Genomic DNA, 24,892 nt, shown 5'->3' with positions numbered 1-24,892 from the left:
GACACAAAAAATGACAGTCGTTTAACACCTAGGTGAGGGGGGAAGAAAGCAAATTAAGAGAAGTATTCTCATGGCACCAAACAATGGCTTGTTCAGATCCTTCTGGCAGTTGTGCAGCGTCTGTTCTAAAAATTACAATGTGTTTTGAAATGACTGCTTGAGTGCATACACAACATGTGTCATGTATTTATGTAATTATGTTATTAAAATTTTTTAAAAAGTCTCCAGTATATATGGATACAAACATGCCCACATTAGCAAAAATATCGATGTCCCATTTTCTCCAATTCTGTCAACTTAAAGATGTGTAACACATGCTGCCAAGCAGCAATGGATGCTGAGGGCTTAGTCCGATCAAGGGATTAAAATATTAAGTTGTTTTTGTTTATCTGCCAGAGGCAATTATCTGATTGTGTTTAAGTAGCAGCAGTCCCAAAGAGCTATCGCATGGAAGAAAGAGCATGGGTTTGTTGGTCCCACCCTATGTCTGTGATGACAAAGGGTCCATTTTGCAATGGGGATAGCAATGCAAGGAGAGAGAAGACACTGTTGCAGTTTCTCAACTGAGCAGATATTGATGTAACTAACCAATTTACCATTAGTCATATTTTAATTGGCTGCACACTGAACTGGTGGGTTCGGGTGCAAAGTTCCTCAAGAGCCATTTATAAAATATTTGGCACCAAACAGTAGAAGTTAAGCCCATAGAATCTGAAAACAGCCTGAGTTCTAGTGCCGACTTCAACACTTGATGATGATATGATGTTAGTTGCTCTCTGTGTTCAGTTTACTCTTGCGTAAAACCAACTGACATGTAATAGCTCCTAACTCTTGAGTTTGCCATTAGGATTGAATGAATGAATATAGATGAAATATATAGATCCAGGCCTGCGGCATAGCAAGCACTATATAAATGTAAGCTGTAATTTTGGTTAGAAGATTTTGTCATGAGGAGAGATTTAGAAAGAATATTATTTAAGAAAGAGATAAGCAGATGTTCTTGATTATCTATCGGGATAAAAATTAAGGATTTAAAGACAACATGATGTAATGGAAGGGTGAATACAAGGCACCTGAGTAACCAGAGGGGGGCGCTACTATATATTTCTTGTCTACATTATTCTGGACACTGGGCTATGCACATTAAGCCAGGGCAAAGGATACAAGCTTTCTAACAGTCCTAGGAAAAGTTATTATTCTCTCTACCTTAAGATAAAGGGATGGAGGGCTCACATCTAGGAGATGGCAGTCATGATCACACTCTGGTCTGCAGACTCTCCCATTATGGCTTTGGTCCTGGGGCATGGCGAGTCCCCTGACGGCACAGAGGTTGGGGCCACCGAGGCCAGCTGTTTGAAGCCCAGCTCTGCAGACTGTTCTCAGGACCACTCTACAATCACAAAAAAGTACGGAGGAGTTAAAAGAGCTTTGGTTAATGTGGATTATATCTAACAGTGTGATATTAGATATCGAAGCTAAAAAAGTTTTAGGGGCACATAAGTGGCTCAGTAACTTAAGCATCTGACTCTTGATTTCTGCTCAGGTCATGATCTCACTGTTTGTGGAATCAGGTCTCAGGTCAGGCTCTGTGCTAACAGTGCAGGGCCTGCTTGTGGTTCTCTCTCTTCCTCTTTCTCTGCTCCTCCCCTGCTTATGTGCATGCTCTCTCTCTCTCTGTCTCTCTCAAAGTAAATAAACTTTAAAAATTAAAAGAATAAGTTTCAAATGTATTTGTTAATTTAAAAATGGCAATAAACCTATCACATGTTAACATACATAAAGCATATTTCTGTAAGATAACTATATTTACCAAAGCAGAAGATATTTGTGAAAAGAGTGGCATCGTTTTATGGTTTTTCAAACCTCGTTAATGTCTAAAACATTACCTGAAAGAAATGATTAGAAAATTTCAGGCAGATGCTCAGATAAACTTGGTAAGCAAAATGCCTGAGTTCATATGATTGGACTAAATATAAAACCTATATTTTAAAGTCTTTTACTCTGGTGGGGTAAGTACAAGAATGGGCAAACCATGTAAATATAAACGGTGCCTCACGGGCACTCCCTCAATCTCTTCTGGTCAAGGAGTTCCCTTAGGTTTGATCAAAGTAATAAAATTTTAAATTAAGCTCTACTTAAAAAATAACTGATGAGATGGGGCGCCTGGGTGGCTCAGTCAGTTGAGCGTCTGACTTCAGCTCAGGTCATGATCTCACAGTTCGTGGGTTCAAGCCCCGCATTGGGCTCTCTGCTAACAACTCAGAGCCTGGAGCCTGTTTCCGATTCTGTGTGTCCCTCTCTCTCTGCCCTCCCTTGCTCATGATCTGTCTCTCAAAAATAAATAAATGTTAAAAAAATAAAAAAAATAACTGATGAGAAGGAAACATACCTTCAGAGAAATCCCTAACATTGTGTGATATCAGTGTTATGAAAGTTTCTGAACTGCTTGGCAAAAGCAAAGTTTATAGTCATAAGTATGAAGAAAGGCCTGGAAAACAAAGAGGAAGACACGAGAATAAGATAATGGAGGAAATGAGGTGTTGAGTTGGTGATACCAGTGTCTGAACTTGCCTTCCAACTGTCCCAACCCATTCCTTCCAGGTGACTAGGAATATAAACATTTTTGGCATCTTCTATCTAATATGAAGAACATGGTTGGCATCTGATTCTTTAGAATGTATTATTTGAGACACTACTGTATGTTTCAAGATATACAATTAAGATGAGATTGTGAAAATAATAGCATTTATTCTTCTTAACTTTTATGGGGATCTGTCAGCTGGCACAGGACACTCGAACCACAAGGTTTAAAGATTACTACCTTCCATACATATGACAAGTGCTAACAGACAATAAAGTGATATACTCTACAGTAAAACCTTGGATTGCGAGGAACTTGTTCTGCTAGTATTCCAGAAAACGAGCAAACATTTCTTATACCTTTTAACTTGATAAACAAGGGATGTCTTGCAATATGAGTAGTACATGATCACAAGTGAGCTGATGGTTCTTGAAATTCACTTTGATATACAAGTGCCTTGGATTACAAGTGTATTTCCAGAACAAATTACGTTCGCAAACCAAAGTTTTACTATACCATCATATGATAACAGACAATATTTATTTATTAGAGAAGCAGTTTGGCCAGTGGTTAAAATGGTAGACCCTGAGACCAATTCCTTGATTTCAATTCCATTTCCACTGTTTATTACTCCTGTGACCTTTGGTGAGTTCCCTAATTTCTCTGACTTCAGTTCCATCTATAAATGGGAATAATAATAGTAATTTCTAATGTATCAGGTTGTAAGGATCTGATGAGTTACTATATGTAAAGTTCTTACAACCAAGCATTCTGAAGAATATGCTGTCATCATCAAAATCGTTACCATCATCATTATTCTATTGTCTAATGATTCTTCCTAATTATGACTTGAAATGTCTTCTCCATTGTACATGCCAAGCCAAGCACATGGTAAAGATTTGAGCAAAAGGACTGACTTTACAGGAAGAAACGTAATCCTCAAAAATCTCTGCTCACTCGGGATTCTTCTGACACCCAAGAGAATTGTAGATGAGGTTCCAGTGAATCCTTTGGTCTGAAAACCATACCTGTCGCTAGAGATGAGTCTCTTCCAAAGCTTCTCGACACTTCATTCAAAATTCTATCCCTGAAGACAAAAGATAACAGCGGTCTCCGTGTTGAAATTTTATCTACACATGCTCTATGATAGCATGTTATCTCCTTTGTTTCATTTTTCATTCTCCCTTTTTTCTATTCTGCCACAAACTCCGTGCAACCCTCATGCCCCACAACATATTTTTTTTTATTATTTCTTGGCAATTTCTCCTTTGACTTCTGTTTCCCTGCAGGTTTAAAATAAATGATTATCTGTTGGGATAAACAAAACTTCCCTCAGCATCTCATCTCAAGATATGTCCTCATCTTCCTTATGCATCAATACTTATGAAGAATTCACCTGCAGCTCACACCGATTTCAGCAACCTGGAAAGATTTCATGATTTAGCAGACACAGAAGGGATGTAGTTGGCAAATGAAGTCATAGCATGACTTAGCAATTCGTTTTTATCACAAAGCAGGATTCCAAAGCTGATATAAATTTCTTACATTCTGGAGAGAGACCCGCAGACCCAAGATAAACACCACAACCACCACCAACAGCAACAACAACAACAATCACTCCAGTATCAACACAAACGAGGGCCATAAATGAACCAGATGAAGGATTAGGCAGCTAAATGATCATTACTTTATTTCCCTATGAGTTCAAGGCACAATCAGATTCCTACAACAGATGAGCCTACTGTTTCCCAAACAAAATCTCCATACATTGGCCCCATCTCTTATGGACCAGGAGTCCCGTGGAAGCTTCTAAGCACAGTGAGTCAAGAAAGTGTTAGTTTGGGGAAACCTGGGTGGCTTAGTCAGTTAAGCATCCAACTTCAGCTCAGGTCGTGATCTCATGGTTTATAAGTTCAAGCCCCACATCGAGCTCTGGGCTGACAGTCAGAGCCTGGAGCCTCATTCAGATTCTGGGTCTCCCCCTCTCTCTGCCCCTCCTTCACTCATGCTCTGTCTCTCTCTGTCTCTCAATAATAAATAAAAACGTTAAAAATGTTTTTTAAAAAAGAAAGTGTTGGTTTTGTAAACCAATAGTGTTGTAAGATTTAATAGCCACTACAGTATTTTTTTGAAAGACCTTTCTAGATGGAAACCACAGATATCTGTGTAATCTAAATTGTAAGTTAGGTTGGGAATTGTTAATTGTTTCACATCAGTAGGAAAAGGTGCCCATTTACTGATTTTGTCAAATTCATACTCCAAAAGGAGGATCATATTTTACAGAAAGAGTCTGTAGTATTAAAATGCATCCTCACTTTGCCTTTCCCAGCTGCATTTGGCTGAGATAGCATTTTAAGCTTTTCATTTTTTCAGATATTGAGCGTTTTCTCTGAGGCACTTTTATTTCTAATAAGGTTTTCTATGCCCTCTAGTGGATGTTTTGTTTCTGGCGATTGAGGCAAGGTAAAGTGCAATTAGGGAGCAAAATTCCACCTGCAAGGGATGAAGGAGAAACCAGTGTGCACTCATTGTAGGATTTGAAGTTGTTTCCGGAGCACCTTCAGAGAAAGGGAGGTTCTGGAATGGCTTCACCTCACCTTCCACAAAGACAGGTTGCAAACTTCCAATTTATCTTTCCAACCTCTTTTCCTATGCTCCCCAATACAGGGCTGTGTGAAATTCTGCCTCGCTTGGACTACATTTGATAGTTTATTATAAGAATTGGTTATTTCAGTCTGAAAGTTGACAGAGAAGAGCCTATTTATGTCCTTAAATTCTGGATCCTGGAGAAGAAGCTTTAAAATTCACTCCTCTGAGAAATAGAAAATGAATTTTGTCCTTTGCTAAGGCCACAGAGTGAGTATGCCACATGGCATTTTGTGGGGCCCTCTTCCTTTTTTCTAGTCCAGTCCATGTGGTTGGAATCACCCTATTCTCAGGCTCAGGCTTTCAAAAAGCCAAGGTGATTTGAAAAATATATTCTGAGATGTAACAGCTGCAGCCATGTGGTCAGAGGCAGATTTATTTTGCTAGAGCCTCCGGGCCCTCATTGCGCCTTCTGTAAATTTTGATCTCTAGTAATTATTGGAAATGACACCAACTCTTCTTAATTAACCCCTCTGACATAAACAGAAGGTGTGTTTCCTGCAGAGGGCTGCACGTCAGGATGGAAAAGATTCCATAGCTGGGCTCTCTTAGCCCTCCTTCACCAGTACTTGGGACTAAAATGACGAGTTGATTTTGTTCCGGCTGGAATATCTCATCCATCTGAGAAGAAATTTTATCCATTGCTTATTCAGGGCTGGAAGAAAGGGCTAGTTCTAAAGAGAGAGGCAGGATGAAGAAACAGTGAAGTACGTCACAAACGTGTCCGATGCAGTTGAAGTGTGATCACTCTTGCTCCCATAATTTGTACACCGTATTTTCAAAGGAGTGCTGTTCTAAGTGTTTATATCGTGAAATAGATTACACACACACACACACACACACACACACACGCAGCGTTTAATATTGAATAATGAGAAAACAAGAACCCTCGTGCCCACTACCCTTATGAGGCAATGCCTGTCTATTTTATGAAGAGGGTATAAATGTTTGTCTCTAAGGGCCACCAGAGAATTCACTTCTCTCCATCTCCACACTGATACTTTGTATTGCTCAACCTTTAAACACCTACCCAATTGGATGAGGATGAAATGGCAGCTTTCGGTAGTTCCATTTTGCATTTCCCTAATTCCCAATGAAAGGAAACAGCTTTCCACATATCTGTTGGCCATTCGTGCTACTTCTGGGAAATCGCTGTCTACGTATTTTTACGTATTGTTTCGACTGAATTATCTTTTTTATTCAGTTGGAAGAGTTTTGTGTATTCTGGGTCTGTAGAGTCTGCTGTTTCTACAGCAAATATCTTCAGAGACAGCCTAAAAGACATTTGAGACTGTCGTTTTGCTCTTTATGGTGTATTTGGATGAACAGAAGCTCTTGATTTTTTACATAGTTGAATTTGTCAATATATTTATGGTTTGTGATTTTTGTGGCTTGTTTAACTCCTCCCTGCTTCCAAAGAATAGTTACTGTGGGAAAGTGTCTTCTCAGTTGGCAATTAGCGGAGATGGAGCCATACGACCTGCTTTTGACAATGGAATATGTGTCGAAGTGATATGGCGCTATTATAAGAAGTGCGTGTCTTCTCTTTTTCCTCATCCTCTCAGATGCAAGGACTCTGGGATACTGGGATTTGGTGAGGCCACAGATGAAATAAACAGAGACGCTCGAAGCCCTGCAAATAGGTAAATGGCCTGCCAGCCATGAACACCTATGTTGGGCAGTTTCTTGCACAAGAAAAGGGCCTCTGTTGTGTGAATCACTACATTTTGAAGGTATTTTGTTTCATCAGCTAGCATTACCCTAACCAGTACGGGAATTGCCATCTTGAAGTAGGAATACCCCCCTTGACAAATTGTAAAATATGTGGCATTGACGTCATAGGTGGATGGCAGGCATCGAGGAAAACAATAAAGCCAGCCAGAAATACAGAGAGCTCTATTCCGTGGTAGCATAAAACTTGGCCTGCTGTAATTCTGAAAGCATCTCTAGTGCCCAGTAAGTGTGTATTTGCAAGCAGTAATTGGAAGGAGCTAGAAATGTTGGTGTGTTGGTTTCTACTCACTGCTAATAGTGAAGTGCAAAAAACAAAAAACAAAAAGATGAGTCACCACAGGAAGTGGTGGCTCAAGAGCAGAGATGAATGGGAATGGGGAAGGTCCAGAAACTTGGACTTTTGAGGATTGGCAAAACTGTATCTGTGCTCTAAAGCAGGTTTGGAAGCTGGGATGGAAAGGGCTTTGGGCATCAGAAGTCCAGTAGGGGTTCTCAGTTACACCAAGAGGTTTGGCTCTGTGGCAAAGTTCACACTAAGGTTATTTCTTTCCACTTCAAGGTTACTTTATGACACGGCCTCAAGATACTTATTGTATTTGAGAGAGTCGACTGTGGGAGGTGAGGAGCAGGAAGCAAAGATACACATCAGAGAATTCTACCCAGGGAAGAATTAATGTGGTTATTCAGATATGGGATTTACTGGAGGCAAATAGATGAGGAACTTAGGAAGTATCTGTGGGAATTATCTTGCTAAGTAAACTGAAGCCTGATTTGTAAAAGCTTGTAACTGTAAAGCAGCTCTCACGCCTCCAATCTTGCCCCAGTAAGGAGCTGGCAGTGAACATGGAGCTCCCACAAGGAGGACGTATTCCTCCAGCCCATTTCAGATGGGGCCTTAGGACTGTGGTTCTCCCAAAGTATGGTCCCCAAGACAGCAGTTTCACCATCACCCAGGAATCTGTTAGAAATGTAAATTACCATGACTCACTGAATCAGAAGTTCTAAAGATGGTGCCTAGCAATTTGTATTGTAACAAGCCCTCCAGGGAATTTTGATACTTGCTAAATCTTGAAACCCCTGCCTTAGAGGACAGAGAATCAGGAAAAATCTCCTGGAAGATGGGGAACAGTGGAAAGAAAGTTTCTTCTAGAGAACAGAATTGAGTCTAATCCGGAACACCACAGCCAGAGAAGAGGGTCTTCACTATGCCTACATGGCAGGATTTCAACATTCCTATGACTATTACCTTCTTTCATTTATTTTTTTCTAAGGGAGCTTTTACATTGATATTATCTTTAATTTGTTCTCCGTTGAGGTGGGGATGGCTGCCAGATAACCAGTCTTTTAATTCCTAAATAGCCAGATAATGAGGACACACAACCAGACCATTTGGAGAGAACCTTGATCAGTTACCACTGATGGAACATGAAAAGGGTGAGAAGACGACTCTGGGGGCACCTGGGTGATTCAGTTGATTAAGATCAGACTTGATATTGGCTCAGATCCTGGTCTTACAGTTGGTGGGATCGAGACCCATGTCAGGCTTTCAGCTCAGAGCCTCCTTGGGATTCTCTCTCTCTCTCTCTCTCTCTCTCTCTCTCTCTCTGTGTGTGTGTGTGTGTGTGTGTCTCTCTCTCTCTCTGTCCCTCCCTCCCTCACACACACACTCTTTCTTTCTCTCTTTCTCCCCCTCCTTCCCTCAAAATAAATAAACATTAAAAGAAGAAGAAGAAGAAGAAGAAGAAGAAGAAGAAGAAGAAGAAGAAGAAGAAGAAGAAGCAGGAGGAGAAGAAGAAGAGGACTCTGAGGTCCTGGGCAGTGGAGACCCCATGAGATGAAAAGCTCTTCAGTCCATGAATCACCACGTGGACAAAAGCTACCTTCTGACCAGGAATACCTACACTGATTTTTTAAATGAGTATCAAAATTCTATTTTTCTGAGACAATTTCTAGTTCTATTTCTTTCATTGTTATGTTGCATTTTTCATTTTTTCACAAGTTAGTGACTTGTTTTATGTCTTAGATGTATCTCTTTAACAGACCATACTTTATATGGGACACCTGGGTGGCTCAGTTAGTTAAGTGTCTGACCTCAGCTCAGGTCATGATCTCATGGTCTGTGAGTTCAGGCCCCACATTGGGCTCTGTGCTGACAGCTTAGAACCTGAAGCCTGCTTCTGATTCTGTGTCTCCTTCTCTCTCTGCCCCTCACCTACTTATGCTCTGTCTCTCTATCTCTCTTTCTCTCAAAAATAAATACATGTTAAAAATAAAAATTAAACAACCATACATTATAGTAAAGTGTCGTCTAAAAGTCTTGTTATTTTTAACTGGGATATTTAGTCTTTTCACATTAATTGTGATACCTGATATATATGTGTTTATTTTTCCATCTTATTGTATGGCTTCTGTTTGTCCCACTTTTCTTTTTCCCTCTTCTTTCTTGACTTCACTTGGATTAAATTTTATTTATTTACTTATTTATTTATTTACTGCCCAGCATGATGACTGACTTATCTTTTATACCTCTCATGTGACAGAATTAGATTCATCATCATCCTTGGCCTACGACAGATTCTCATTACTGTTCTATGCAAAGCCTTCCTTTGTATGTCCATTTTTTGCATGGTAAATAATATAATAAACACTTGTGACCTAATTGTGCTACTGTTTTTACTTTTTTTCCCATTATCTTTTCCATCTCCTTCTGAAAATCTGCTTGTGTATATGTGAAGTCTCCTCAGTCTTGAATCCAAGTTCCTTTTACTCTTTTCATTTTCTGGTTTCTTTGGGTTTCTTTGGTATCATTCCAGATATTTCCTTTTTTTAAAAATCTCATTTCCAACTCATTAATGGTCTTTTTGCTATATCTAATCCCCTGTTTTACCAACCCATTGCTATTTTTTATTTCAACTTATATTTGTTATTCCAGAAGTCTTGTTTTCCTAAATTTGCTTAATCATTTTACAGTCTTATCTTTACCATTTCACTTCTTAGAGTTTTCTTAAGTTTTTGAACAAAATAAACATTCTATTTTATAATCCATGTCTGATATTTCTTATGTAAGAAACCTCTGACTGTCTGATTCTTCTGTCCTCCAACTGATGTATTTCGGCCATTGTGCCTTTTTGTAAGCATTTATTGTGATTCCATTTTAAATGTGTTTCTCATTTTCCTTGGAAACTTTACCCCCAGGAATTCTTGGAGACCTAGGTGAATGCTGTGCCCACTCTGAGAGGTTTTGCATATGTTCTGCCAGTTGCCTGGTGGTACTACCCATCTGGAAATCACTTTAAATGCAATTCTCCCCTTGAACTTCAATTTAAACATGCAGATAACAACAAATGTACATGAGGGTTTGATGCTGACTATGATTTCTTGGGGGCAGATTCATTTTCCTTCCACCCAGAGTCAAAAAGTAAATGCAGGCTGCTCCCTTCTGCATTGCGGTCTTATTTATCATTCTTCCTAACGTAGAGAATTGAACCCATTAGCATACTGAGTTTTGCAAGATCTCCTATTGGAATCCCTACTTTTTTGAGTTTCCAACATTATGTCCTATCTCTTATAATTAGGATGACCATGTATCATTCAAGATACATTTAAGAATAAGAGTGGGTGCTATTAATAATTACACCAAGGCAACAGGCATTAACTAGTGCTGTCCTGAGTAAACCAGGATTTATATATGATCACCCTACTCATCCAACACAGATATCAAACCTTAGGCTCAAAAGCACCAGATACTATTTGGAAAATTGCTGTTTTTGCTGCTTGCTGAGCTCTAGTTCCCTAGCTATAGATGTATTTTTATCCTTTGTGGATTTTTTGGTTTCTTACCAGCTCAGTGAGCATTTTCATAGGTGTTTATGAGAATACGTTGTTTGGCCATTTTCATTGTTTCCAATTGGAAGGTTGTGCAGTGGATTTAATTTAGCACATTACTCAAAACAAGTCTTTTCCCTCGTCTTCAAAGGCAATAATACAAAGACTCATTTTTAGCATGAATTTTCCATATCCAGAAATCGGTCAAGTAAGAAGTAGGATTATAAGTAGATATTTCTTATGCTAAGGGAGGCTCATTTCTGTTGTTCCATATATCATACCTTCTAACACATTTCTAGGAGCTGGAAACACAAGTAAATGTGACTGTGTGCTGGAGGAATTAAAAATCTCACCAGGGACAAAAAGAACACACGGACACGGAAGAGTGATAATCCAAATCTCGTGTAATAAAGTGCTCAAAATGCCTCATGAATAGGAAAGAGAGGTTGTAAGCTGGTTATCCTAGGTTGGGTGGTTAGAGAAAAGTTCTCAAAAACTAAACTTTGGAAGTGCTTTGGTGAATGGATAAAATTTGAGAAGAGGCCTTAACATTGGCCCTGTTTGAATTCTTTAATATGAATAACATCTGGATTTAGTTGGCGGGGGCAGGGGGGAAGCACTGCTATTTAAACGTTTAAATGGACTATGTGAATCAGAAAATGTTTTGCAAAAAGGTAGTTTGTTATTTGATCCAGAGAGCATCACTTGTGATACATATGTAGAGGTTTTTTTGGCTTTCATGGTGTATGATTCAGGTATTTATACGGTTGCCTCTGATAACTAAATAATATTAAGTATTAACTGTGGTTTTGTTCACCTCCTATGTGGATTTAAACAGACAAATAGAGTGTTTAACCATACACAATTAGCACCCTAGGATATTTCTGTGGCTTTACCATTTAGAGCACCCTTCAGTTATTAGTGCAAGAGATTAAGATAATTATATATGTTCCTGAAATAATCCCTTTGGATTGAGCTCCTCAGAACATAACTAGGATAATAATAAACTATAATGCAAAATGAACTGGATAAAAATTTCATTGAGATTTGGTAAGGTAATGCACAGAACATAAATAATCAACCTAAAAGGTACATATCAATCATGCAGCTAGTTTGCAAGGTTGTATAAATTTGAAACTAGAGTTGCTTACTACTAAGGTTTCTATCTCCAGGGTGTAGCACAGACCTTTGCACAGGGTATAGAAGTTTAGAAGGTGCTGGTGTTAGTTAATGAATACATTTATCCTAAACATGAAGGCATTCCTCCATTATATAAATCCCTTTACTCAACCAGCAACAATATAAATAAAGAATAAAAAATATTTTATGCATCTATGTTTTATTTTTTAAATGTTTCTGCAAAGTATTGTGATTAATCCAAAAAAAATAATTAAGGTAGTGTTAGCAAGCATTTCTAGAAAGAAAAACAAGGTGTTCAGGCTATGAGGATATTTTCAAATCACAGGAAAAAAACTATATGCTATTATATAATCACATAACAAACACTCTTATTCCATATGCAATCATAGAGACAAAATAAGAATAAGGAATAAGGCAACTTCAGGAAACTCAGTGGTTTGGGTTCACTTAAAAACATCCCACTTTCCTAAAACCTCACAAAGGCACACAAAATTACAAAAATCAGAGACTGCTTTGCCTGCACTGAAATCAGGAAATAACTCTGGCGTCATACAACTGGCCTCTAATACTTTCTTCTAGTTATCAAACAGTTCGAATAAATAGAAAGAAGAGGCCAGGAGAACGCTCAACTCCCCAGTGCAGGGTACACACCAAGCTGTGGGCAGTTAGTGGAGGGCATGTGGAATAACCCCAGTATCTCCCCCTGCTCAGTAGCCAAGAGCTTTTTGTTGTTCTTTGAACAGCCATTCCTTTAGAACCTTCTGGTCTATTTCAAAGATGTCTCTGGGAGTATTAATTTATAGGTTTTTGAAATTTTCTTAAACTCCCTACAGTGTTTCTGTTTCCCTGAGTGCTTTTTCCCTGTGTGTTCATTTTGGAGTCTCTGCTCCCTACTCCAGGCTTTCATCAGTCACCTTGTTATTTGTGGCCGTCCACTCATTCTGAAGAGTAAGGTGCTGAGAAGCAGGGTTGACGAGGGGGTCAGCGAGTAGGCAGCCCCGTGGGTGAGCAGGCTGAGCTATTCCCCAACTGCTGGCATCTAGAATTTTCTGTCCTTTTATGTAAGTCAGGAAGAGTGTAGTAGTTCTGCACACGGGCTCTGAAGTCAGATTACCTGGGTGCATGAGGAAAGCAGTTAAAATGGAGCCCTCCCATCACGAGTGCTATGTAATTTATATCTGTTGTGCTATGTTTTCTTTTCGTAAAGAGCGCACCAATATCCTGCTAGGAAATGCAAGCATGAATTAACAGTGTATCAGAGCAATGTCTTTTTATCCAATATTTAGGACCTTGCTTTTCTGCTGCCTTCAATTTTATCTCTTACCCCCAAGAAACTTCCTGCTTCAACCTCCCCAGACTGAAAAGCTTTGAATTCTCCTAATGTCGGAAAGGGATGGTCCGTGGTTTGCGGCGAAGGAGAGTATCTAGAGATGCCATTGTTTCTTATTCAGGCTTTAAACCAAACTTCTTGGTGTCAGTCCTGTTTACAACCCTCTCTGAGAGGGAGCTGGTGGTTGTAACTTTTAAGCATTTTGTAGTTAAGTGGAAGATGTCACCTGCCTCAGGTAATTCCCTGCCTTTCCAGCTCTGTTTTCATTTGGCTTCACCATTCAGCCATGGGCTCTCAGCTTCTGTACCTTCCAATATCTTTATAGTTATGTTCCTTTTGTCGCTTTAGTGTCACGTTAGGAGAGGAGATTAGTGGTTCCTCCACCGCCATGTTAAAATTAAAATCTCACACATTTTAGAAGAGAGAATAGTGGAAAGCATTAATAAGAAGGCAGGAAACCTCCACATGGATGCGCAGACCGTGCAGTGGGACATAGCAACAATAGGACTGGACAAAACATATGATCCAAGGTTTTCAGGCTAAACTATAGACAAGTAACACTATGAGCCCCATGATCACCCTGGCTCTCTGTCTGGAAATAATTTCCTGACTGTGGTGCAGAAAGCTGAAGACTTAAGCCGAAGATAGCAGTTGGAGGTCCCGTTGATCTGAGGAGGCAGAGGCCAGAGTTTGGCATTGTTGAAGCATTTGAAATACTTGGAGCAGAGCACCGAGGATGAAGAAATCCTGGGGAACTTAGGGGCAGAAATAGATGGAGCCTCCCTGCCATTAAGGGCTGTGTTTGCAAGGAGAGACCACTTGATATTCACCAGTAAGAGCCTGTTATGGCATCGGAGAGAGAAGTGGTCAAGCAGTACTAGATGGATATTGCCATTCTGGCCCAACCAGTGAAGAAAAATCTCACTAACACTTCATTAACGCATCTCACTGAGACAGCAGAAAACCGTATCTTAGTTGTAAAGACCATGCCCCAGAGTAAAGTCTATTCTGGATGTGTTTTGAAAAAAAAAAAAAAAAAGCCTAAAGCCAAGTCTGGACAAGACCAAAGGAGAAACAGAATTTGGCTTTGGGTCCTCCTGTGTTAGAAGGGTATGGAAAACATCTTTGGCTGTTCACAAAGCTGTTCTTTAAAACTTTGTAGAACCAAGTCAACATAATTTTAAAGTGATTAGCAAGTAAATGATGTGTCTACTAGAGAAAAGTCAACAATCTTCAGAGGACACTAATCGAGTCTAGAGTCTCTACAGTGATGTGTTCACACTATCCTGTATTCAGTGAAAAAAAAAATGATCACACATCAAAACAGAAAGATGTGTCTCACAGCCAAGAAAAAAAAAGCAATTAGAAACTAGCCTCAAGGTCACTTTACATTATTATTGTTACTTTAGTCAGTTGGTCTTTAAGAAACTGGTGTGGTCAGCTGTGTGATAGGCTTCCAAAAATGTCCTTGTTTTAATCCCAGGAACCTGTAAATATCCTACATTACACAGGAAAAGGGACTTTGAGGATGTGATTCAATTATGAATTTTGAGATAAGAAGATTATCCTGAGTTATCCGGACGGGCCCAAGGTAATTGCAAGAGTTACAATAAAAGGAAGTCAGGAGAATCAGAGTCAGACAAAAGATAGTCACGTAGAAGCACAAATCAGAGAGATTTAAAGATGTTATACTGCTGGCTTTGAAGATGAAAGGAGGGGCCATGAGCCAAGGACTGAGGTGGCTTCTAGAAGCTGGAAAACGCCAGGAAATGGCTTCCCTTCTAGAGCATCCAGAAGTAAGGCAAGATAGCCAGCCCCTTGGTGTTGGCCCAGTGAAGCCGATTTTGGACGTCTGCCTCCAGAAGAGAGTAAGTTTGCCTTGTCTTAAGCCACTAAATTTGTCGTAATCTGTGACAGCATCCACAGGAAAGTATTACAAACCGGATGCTACAATTAATAGACAAAGATATTAAAGGAGCTATGTAAACATGCTTAAAGAGTTAAAAGAAAATGATTTATTTAGTGAATGAGAGGAAATTTCAGAAGAGAAGTAGAAATAAATACAAACATCACAATCGAAAAGTAAAATAACTATATAAAAACCTCTCAGGAAAGCCCCTTTGATTCTTTCATGGGAACTTTTTATCATTCAGGGAAAAACTAACAGACATTCAAGGAGACAGGATCACGTGACCCATGAACACAGGCAAAACGGCAGACGATCGGAGCGGATCCAATGGCAATACGATATTGGATTTTAAACAGAGAAGGACTTTAAAATAACTGATTATTCAGTTATAGAAAATATAGGGAAAGGGACAAAATAGATCAAAGGACAGGGGAAAAAAACACTTCACAGAAGTGGTAGAATAAAGAGAATGAAAAGTACATTGTATAAATTAAAAAAAAATACAATGTCTGAAATTAGTAATTCAGTGCCTGAGTTTCATAGCATTACATATAGTACAAGCTAGGACTAATGAAAGATAAATAGAAAATATCAGACAAAAGTGCAGAAAAGGAAATAGAATTGAAAGAAAACAGATCAATGTGCATAACAAATGTAGTTTCTTCCCAGGAACTGAATAATGAACGGGGATTTTTGTATTGTGGGCCTTGTATCATCTGATATCATCTGGACTCACTGTATAGTATCAGGTAGATTATATTGAACGGTGTTTGCCAAGTGGAATTTAGCACAGGAGGAGGACACTTAGTCTCAGGGTGCTACATGGCCTTGTCATTATTAATGCCTGGTTCTACCTGTTCTCAGAGCTCTCTAGGGGAAAGTGAAAATGCCCAGGCCTGGTCCAGGAAGATACACAGAGGCACTAAGGTGGGCAGGTAGAAGCTTGGCAGCAGGGAGGCTGGTTCGTTCCCCAAGGGCACAGCTCGAACCCTGTGGGTCACAGACAAGGCTCTTAACCCCGAAGAATTAAATTTGGCCCATACAGAAAGGAAACTCCACCAGTACATACATTCTCATGGAAGGGATACTGAAAAGGCAGCTCACTGATGTCTTTTCACCCCTTATTTGTACCTTCCTAAAGAAGGAGGAGGAGGTAAATCTCATCAATGGGTCTGTACTCAGAGTGGCAGGGGAAAAGACAGCTGATGAGTTAAAGATCTTTATAGAAAAGTCATAACAAATGAAAGCAGAAGAGTGTTAGACTTTTAAAAGTCACCACAGTGAAGACCCTGGCAGGTCCAGACAAGAATAAGCAATGACCGATAAACTGTGCAAAGCAAAGTGGGGGTGTTATCTTTCTGATACAAGGATCAGGCCGATACATCCTGAAATCCCTGCTCAATCGTTAGATGGACAGCAGTCAGGCACTATACCTCCTGAGGTGAAAGTATCTTCTCGGTGAAAAGAAAGCAAAGGAGGAAGGAGAGGAGGCAGGGAAAGTAAGGGAGAGGAGGGAGGGAGGGAAGCAGAGAGGGAGGGAGCAAAGAATCTACATCTAATCTAACCTCCAGTTCTACTTTCTAATTTACACCACATTCAGGGCATGGAGCCACATGACAAACAGCAAAACAGAGTTAAAACACAATGAGGAAGATTTCACAGGACAAATGACTCAATTCCTTCGGTAAGTAGGTGACCATAAATAAAGAAAAGGGGAACTCTAATTGGTGAACAGAAATGTGATAGACCTGCCAACCACATGCAGTGCAAAGACCTTGTTTGGACCCTGTTTTGAAAAAGTCAACTGCATAAAGTCATGTTTGGGATAACCAAGGGGAAGAAAACAAAGATTGGATATTAGATAATATTAAGGAATCATTTATTAAATTTTGTTTGGTTTTCTGATTTTTGAAAGAGATCAGTGTTGAAGCATTTATAGGTGAAATGACTATGTTTTCTAGGATTTACTTTTAAATATTGTGGCAAAAAAAAAGAAAGGGAGGGAATCGATGAAACAAGAAAGGCAGGATGTTGGTTACTGGTGAAATTCAGTCATGGATATGGGAGGTCATTTTGCTACTTTTTCTACTTCTTTGACCATTTAAATTTGCATGATAGGGGCACCTGGGTGGCTCAGCAGGTTGAGCATCTGACTCTTGATTTCAGCCCAGGTCATGATCCCAGGGTCATGGGATTGAGCCGTGTGTCAGGCTCCACGCTGAGCATGGAGTCTGCTCTTGCACGTGTGTGCACTCTCTCCCTCTACCCCTCTCCTGTTCACACTCTCTCTCTAAAATAAAAAATTTTTAAAAACACATTATAAGAATTTCCATAACCTACAGTTGAAAACAAAGTGGAGGGGATACTATGTCACCAAAATTTGGAATCGTTTTTTCGAGACTCCCCACAGTCAGGTGCATTGGGCCTGACTTGAACTTGGATCCTCATGTAGTGAAAAGACCCAGCAGCTTCCTCTCTGGCAGACAGTCAGAACTCTGTTCTTGTGTCCCCCTACTTTCTTGGCCTGCGACTATGAGACAAGGTCATTCGGGTCCTGTTCTAGTCTTAGGAGTATCATCAATCTCTTTTTTTCCAGCCTCCGTTCCAAACACAATTAGCCCAGAACTCTTTAGTTTGGAAAATAAAACTGACGCTCCGAGTCTAATTTAGCTCGGATCCTTGTGATTATATTCCATCAGCAGAACCCTGGAGGGGGACAGTCATCCGCACCTGGCCCATACCTGCAGGGAGCAGGGCAGAATAAAAGAATGACAACACAGCTGAATGAGAGAAGGTATTTTGAGGATAAAGGAAAATTATGCATGTTCCCAAACGAAGGTCAGTTATGCAGGGTAATCAAAATGTTAAAAATCTGAGAAAATGGGATTGTCAGAGCAAGGTCCCTGGGACAGTGAATAAGGCCCAAAGACACAGTGGAAGACTTGGTATGGGAAAGAGAAATGATTTACTATTTTGTACATTGGTAGGAAGAAGGAAATGGATAAAAAAAAAATTCTACAGAGACAAGTTGAGACAGACATAAAGGAGATCCAGAAGGCTTTTTTTTTTCTGGTGGACAAAATCTTTGAAATAAGGAGGAACAGAGACAGAGAGAAAGGAAAGGGGTTTGCATCCAGCATTGGAATAAGCACAGCTGTGGTACAAAGCTAACCTGGCAGCACTGCAGTGAGGGCAAGACACTGGGGAGACAGGGCGGAGAGCGCCCCAGCCTTCAGGCTCCCAGGGGACCTCTGGAGGCCACTCCATGCTATGCAGTCAGCGTGCAGGAGGAAGTCAGCCCTCCTCCAGCCAAACAGCTCTTCCTTAGGCCGTGGAAAGGCCCTCAAGAGGATGGCTCAGAAGGTGGGTGGTGGAGACAGCGCCATCATCCAGAAACTTCCATGTGCAGAGCCACCGGCCTTCCTCTTTCTTCCCCCTGCAAGCCCGGCAGAGGCTCCTGGAGCACATCTTTACTTCGGTCTAAGTCAGATGTAATGTTCTAGAAGAACCTGAAGGTCACAAATAGTTTTGCTCTCTACACATGGAGAACATAAGCCTCATGTAAATATAATGGTGGTAAAAGCTGCATTTTCACAGAAAAATATTACCAGCTTATTCAGTGTTTTTCAATTCATTTATTGGGGGGCCTGGGTGGCTCAGTTGGTTAAGCGTCTGACTTCGGCTCAGGTCATGATCTCATGGTTTGTGGGTTTGAGCCCCACGTCGGGCTCAGTGCTGACAGCTCAGAGCCTGGAGCCTTCTTCACATTCTGTGTCTCCTCCTCTCTCTGCCCCTCTCCTGCTCGTGCTCTATCTCTCTCTCAAAAATAAACATAAAAAGATTTATAAACTAGTTTATTAATTGTATCAACACATTTACTAAGGTTTTAAATGTCCGGACTATGCATTTTCTCAAATTATCTCAAATTATATTGTGATAATTAGGCACACAATAAATCAAAAGTAGCTTTAGCTGTTAAAATAAATAGATAACATATTTTCAAGAAGGTCACGAAAGAGACCGGTATCTAAAGAGAATAGGTTTTTCCTGGAATCGTTTTCCACAGAAATCAAACGTTACATTTTACTTAACACCCCATATATACACGATATTTAAACATACTTCTGCTCCCCAGGATGTGGTGATAATAACTAATGCAACTTGATAATTTTTATAAATTCAGCAGCAACTTTTAAAATGACCTCCAACAATAAAGACATAATGACCCACATACGCTGCTATTTGCATTGACATCTTTGAAGTGTCTCAAGTGTATTGTCCAGGCCAGCTCAAATCTACTTGACAAAAGCCTGTGAGAACCACAGTTTAATGACCTCAAAGCAGAGTTTGAAAAAAGAACGTTTTAAAGATATGAAATGAAAACAAAAAGAATCCTGAGAAAGAGAGAGATAATGCCTTGGATAGTCTGAGGTCTCCATGCAAACAGGCCCCAGTATGAAGGCGCCTGAACCGTGAGGGAGAAGATCGACTTTCTCCAATCTTGGCGCTAACTTCCTGAGAGATCTAGGGCAAGGGTGTGAACTTTCAAATAAAATAGAGAATTTTATTTATATATAGTAAGTTGGTAAGAATAGATGTTTTTCTTTTTTTAAGTTTATCTTTTTTTAGAGAGAGAGAGAGAGAGAGATGGAGAGAGAGAGAGAGAGAGAGAGAGAGAGAGAGAGCATGAGAGCCGGAGATGGCAGAGAGCGAGAGGGTGAGAGAGAATCCCAAGCAGGCTCTGCACTGCCAGTGCAGAACCCAATGCAGGGCTCAGACTCGTGAACTTCAAGATCATGATCTGAGCTGAAATCAAGATTTGGAGCCTTAACCAACTGAGCCACCCAGGTGCCACAAGACTAGATGTTTTGTAAGATGTCCCTGAATTCTAGTAGTTTGGATTCTACATGTGACTCTGCTACTGATACACGTTTACCCCATTCTTACCTCTACCCTAGGAAGAATCTCAATAAACGGTTACAAAACACTCCTGGGAGCCCCGCCCTGGCTTTGACACGGAATTACCTGAGCATACAATATTTCCTGAGAGCCACTGAGGCCTTCTTAGAAGTTAAAATATCAGCAGGCTTTTCTTCTTGGTTGACTAAAAGAACTATGTCAAGGGTGGTTTGAGTGACTGATTTTTTTCACTTGTTCGAGGTCCCCACTGGCTCTGCCTCGCACCATCGAGCAGATGGCCTGCCGGAAGTTGTCACTGACCACCACGTACAGTAACAGGTTACCAAAGGTGTTCAGGGCAGCTAACGGCCTAGAAACGATGTAGGCTTCGTGGATCTGATTCTCAGTGGAGCAGCCGATTGAAAGCAGTCGAGATTCAATCCGAATGACCCTCAAGATGTGGAAGGGTAAAAAGCATATATAAAACACAAGGAGCAGCAGAATGGTGAGCCTTCTAGCTTTCTGCTTAAGGCAGTTGTGATTCTGAGGTCCTTGCGTTAGGGTGCAGAAAATCATGGTATAGCAAAGTGTCACTATCACCAGGGGAAGGCAGAAAGTAGTTGCCGTCAAAACTAGATTGTACCATTTGATAGTGGCGAGGTCATCTGAACTGGTGAGGTCAAGGCAGGCCGATCTATTGGTCCTGGTGGTTGATGTGATCAAGAAGGTCATGGGAATGACGGCCACCAGTGATATGACCCACACCACAGCACAGGCCACCACGGCCCATCGAGTTTTGTGAATGGAAAAGCAGCTCATGGGGTGAATGACCACGAAGTATCGGAAGACACTGTAACAGGTCAGGAAGAGGATGCTGCTGTACAGGTTGAAATGGAAGCCGAAGCGGATGAACTTGCACATGAAGTCCCCAAAGATCCAGTTTTCGCCACTGGCGTAGTAGTGAATCAGGAAAGGGAAGCTGGTTAGATAGAGCAGGTCTGTGCAGGCCAGGTTCAGCATAATGATCGTGCTCCCTTTCCAGGGCCGCATTTTAAAAATGTAAGTGGAAATTGCTACTGCATTCCCTGGAAAGCCCACCAGGAAGATGATGCTATAAATAACCGGGAGGTAGTGCCTCTTGAGTGGGATTTTTTCATCAGTGCAATTTCCGAAAGGTGCTGCGAAATCGGGGAAGTCAGAAGAAGCATTTGGAAAATTGTCTAGTGTCTCATCCATGGCTGGCTCCTTTCATCTTGCAGGCAAACAAGAGTTTGGTTGGGCAATACAAATCGACTTTGAAATAACTCGCTGAGAAAGGAAAATAGAAAACATTAACGATAGGGTAATGAAAACAATGATCTTCTTTTAACTGAAAATTGCTCTAAGATCCTAAACTTGCCACTTCTTTCTCTTTAATCTCAAAGAGACCCTGTGGAGAAGAGATTGAATTTCTAAAAACTATCATGAGGCAAGACATCTAATAATCATATAAAAATTAAATTGCCACCAGAGTTAAAATGAAGGATTGGAAAACACAAATCCACGTAGCCATGGAAGACAATCTGGCAAGGTTGCCGTTTGGGAAAGCCGCAGAATGTCACCATTAGAGACTTAACAAGACCTACCATTAATCAAGTGCAAGACACTCCACCGTCACGTAACCTCTAAACTTCACAAGACGCTGTGGAGTGTTTCCTCTTATCTCTATTTTACAGAAGAAATAAAGACTGAGGGAGGTTTTGCAACCTGTCCCTGGAAGGCATCTGGTGGCACAGGCGAGGTTCAAACCTGTGTTTGTCAGATTTAGCAGCCATCCTCAATTCTAGCTCACCCCGCTACGCCGCCTCCCAGTCCAGATTCCCCCGAGTACGAGATAGAGCAGGAAGTGCGAAGGCATAAAAAGACAGAATACTGGCCATTTTTTAAATGCAGATTTTGAGTCTTGCACCATCATACATACGGTGGATTTCATTTTTAAATGTCAGCTCTTCCAACCTATTTTAATAGCTAACATAATTTGTTCACGGGAGGGTGTGTATGTTTGCCAGGGGAGAAAGAACAGCAGATTCATGCAGCGTTAAAGCTTTGGGCTCTGTCGCCAGCCTGCCTGACCTTGATTCTCAATTTGGCTACTGAGAACTTGTGTGTCCCTAAGCACTTTGCTGAAGCTCCCCAGGGCCGGGAGCAGTGGGATTTTAACTTCCCTCTTCTACCTTATCAGTGTTTTCTAAAATTTTGACAGTGAATTTCTGCAATGAGAAAAGTATGAAGATTATTTAAAAGAAGAATTACTTACAATTAGCTTATTATTCGGATGTAAATAGATGTTAGTAAAATGTATCCACTTACACATTTACAGAGTGCCCACTGTGTATTAATTAGGCACTCCGCCAGCTCCTGGAGATACAAAATGAATAACACACACAGATGTACAAGCCGCTATCACAGTCTACTGGGGGAGATAGACATGGACATAATTTTAACAAAATGTAACCCTACCACATGGAGCTGTCAAGATATTTTTTTTAAAGGCAAGAAAAACACTTGGAACACTACTGGGCACATAAGTGCTCAATAAATGTTGGGTAGTTGTTAATCACCAAGTTTTTGCTACATGAATGGCATGAGAAGGAAGGGAAGAGTTACCTGGACAACAGGGAAAGGCACAAAGCAAGGTCATTAGGAAGGAACATGTAAGCTGAAAGTAGCAAGAGGAAGGGAAAGGCATTCCAGGCAAAAGGAATGGCATGTGCAAAGGCACTGAGATATGACAGATTTCAGGAGTTTCAAAAAAGCTGTACTCAGCAGGACTGTTATATTAAGGGCCAATGGGAGATGAAGCTGGAAAGAAAATAATAGCTGATAATAAAAATAATAACTCCTCCTGGGTACAAAGCCCCACCATTCTAATACACATTCATTTCATCTTCACAGCAATCTGGCAAGATAGTTCTGTGATCATGCCCATTTTACAGAGGAAACTGAGGCACCAAGAAGGCAATGTCCTACTCAAGGTCACACTGCTAGTTAGCAGCAAGCCATAAGATGCAGACTAGGGCAGTCAGCCTGTAGAGCTGGGATGCCTCTCACAATGAGTAGGCAAGAGGGGAATTAATGCTCTAAAATAACAAGATTGAATTAGATGTTATCCCAGAAGGGCTAAGTAATCAAACATCCTGACTTATGTGATCCAGGGCTACACTGTCAATAATAATGGCACTCACCTCTTTGGGCTGAAAGAGGTTAAATGAGTTAAATGTATTTTGAAACATACTTTATGTATGTGGTTTGAAAGATGCCTAGTTCCTACTACGTGCTGTATCATTGTCTGCCATCATTATTACTATTATCTGACACTAAAATCTATACTTTCAAGCTCTCCCTCAGTGTGGCAAAGAGGTAGATTTCAGACTGGCCCAACTTAACTAATCGAAAACTAGGAGAATCTTCCCCAGTTCGTTGGCCTTGAGTATACTCTTCCAGATCTCACTTAGGCTGCAGATCAAGATGGCCTGAAACATTTCTGACTTTTATTCCATATGAATTGGGGAAAGACTAGCCTCAGGATGGGAAACATGCCACCAGGCAGCTGTTAGGATCCTCCAGGGGCGACACCAGTGCTCTCTGGGACTGTGTATCACAAATGGAAAGCAAACGTCTCCTTCCTTGTCAAGTTAATTTACTCTCGCTGGACACACTATTCCTAGAACTATCACCTACACAACATTGAAGGTGATTAGAGTCAGGTACTGCTGACCAGCGAGGGTTCTCAGAGGCCAGAAAACTATAGCAGACAGCTTTTTCCTTGGCCAGACTTCTTAAATGGGCTCATGCCCAGATGGGAGCAGTAATTTATACCTGAAAGAAAATGGTCACGGTCAGAGAGTCCCTGAGGCAGCACTTCTTAGTAAGTCCTGATTCAGGTCCACACTGATTGTCTGTCAACTCCCTGAAACCAGAAATATGGAATCACCTTATATCCTAATGGCCAACATGGGAAAGGTTCTCAATACATATTTGCTGAGAAAAAGAACAATAGGTAATTTCAGCAAAATTTTATCTGGGGCTGAAGGGTTAATGAAATGGCAACTGTTATTATTTTTTAAGTTTGCTTCTTTAATTGCTTCTAATGTAAGATGCAAAATTATGACTTCTGTTATTGCCAAATAAACCCCTGGCCATGTCATGGGACCATTTTAAACAATAATCATATCAGGAAAAGACAGGTTGTAGGTAGAAACAACCACCTTATTGTTTTGAAAAACAGCAGTTCCACTGGGGATTTAATGAAGACTGACAGACCAATTGGAAGGAAGGAGGGGTTGGCTAAGAAGTTTCACCCATCTTTCATAAACCTCAGCCAAAGAATGGTTTGAGTTTACAAAATAGGTGTCAGGGTTAGAACAACAGACATATCTGGTCAGGGATGTGAGGTCAGGTTCTTTCTTCAGTGGTCCCAGAATCTTGCACAATTCACTGCTACTATCCTGAGCATCCTAGATGTCCACAAAGGACTCATTTAGATCCAGGGGACACTCAAGAATGATGTGCCATGCTCCCTACATTTTGCTGAAACAGTGGACCTCAATCAGGGGGAGGTTATAGACCCCCTAGACCTCACAGAGTCTTTATAAACTAGAAATAATGATCTACTAAGTTTCAACAAAACCAGATATGCATGTTTGAACTGAACTAGATAACACATGAATAAAAACAAACACCAAAGATTTGGGGATATTTTTATAAAGAAAAAAAATCACCTCATTTTGGCTCATTTCTTTTCTCTGAAACTGGGAAGAGATTGTGATTGTTTGAGGCTAGCTGCAGC

The 24,892-nt window shown here is 40.6% G+C and overlaps 1 protein-coding gene across 3 annotated transcripts; it reads right to left on the bottom strand.

Moving 5' to 3' along the window:
* Positions 1–1,158: 1,158 nt before the first annotated feature.
* Positions 1,159–21,300, bottom strand: OXGR1 (oxoglutarate receptor 1). 3 transcript variants are annotated; one of them, XM_029938416.1, is made up of 3 exons: positions 20,191–21,300; positions 1,811–1,886; positions 1,159–1,390 (listed from the first exon to the last, which is right to left on the bottom strand). In XM_029938416.1, exon 1 carries the CDS (start codon positions 21,298–21,300, stop codon positions 20,284–20,286), a length of 1,017 nt encoding a protein of 338 aa, XP_029794276.1. In that variant the 3' UTR covers positions 1,159–1,390; positions 1,811–1,886; positions 20,191–20,283. The 3 variants fall into 3 exon arrangements, with proteins under 3 accessions (XP_029794276.1, XP_029794275.1, XP_029794277.1); XM_029938415.1 differs by lacking the exon at positions 1,811–1,886; XM_029938417.1 differs by lacking the exons at positions 1,159–1,390; positions 1,811–1,886 and adding an exon at positions 18,593–18,674.
* Between the last annotated feature and the right edge of the window lie 3,592 nt (positions 21,301–24,892).

The sequence above is a fragment of the Suricata suricatta genome, chromosome 4 (assembly GCF_006229205.1).
Source record: "Suricata suricatta isolate VVHF042 chromosome 4, meerkat_22Aug2017_6uvM2_HiC, whole genome shotgun sequence".
In the NCBI taxonomy this organism is placed as follows: domain Eukaryota; kingdom Metazoa; phylum Chordata; class Mammalia; order Carnivora; family Herpestidae; genus Suricata; species Suricata suricatta.
This window is presented reverse-complemented; position numbering and strand designations above follow the sequence as displayed.

Bases quoted from the DNA above. Each gene is read 5' to 3' on its own strand.
- OXGR1 (XM_029938416.1), bottom strand. From the start codon at position 21,300: ATGGATGAGACACTAGACAATTTTCCAAATGCTTCTTCTGACTTCCCC.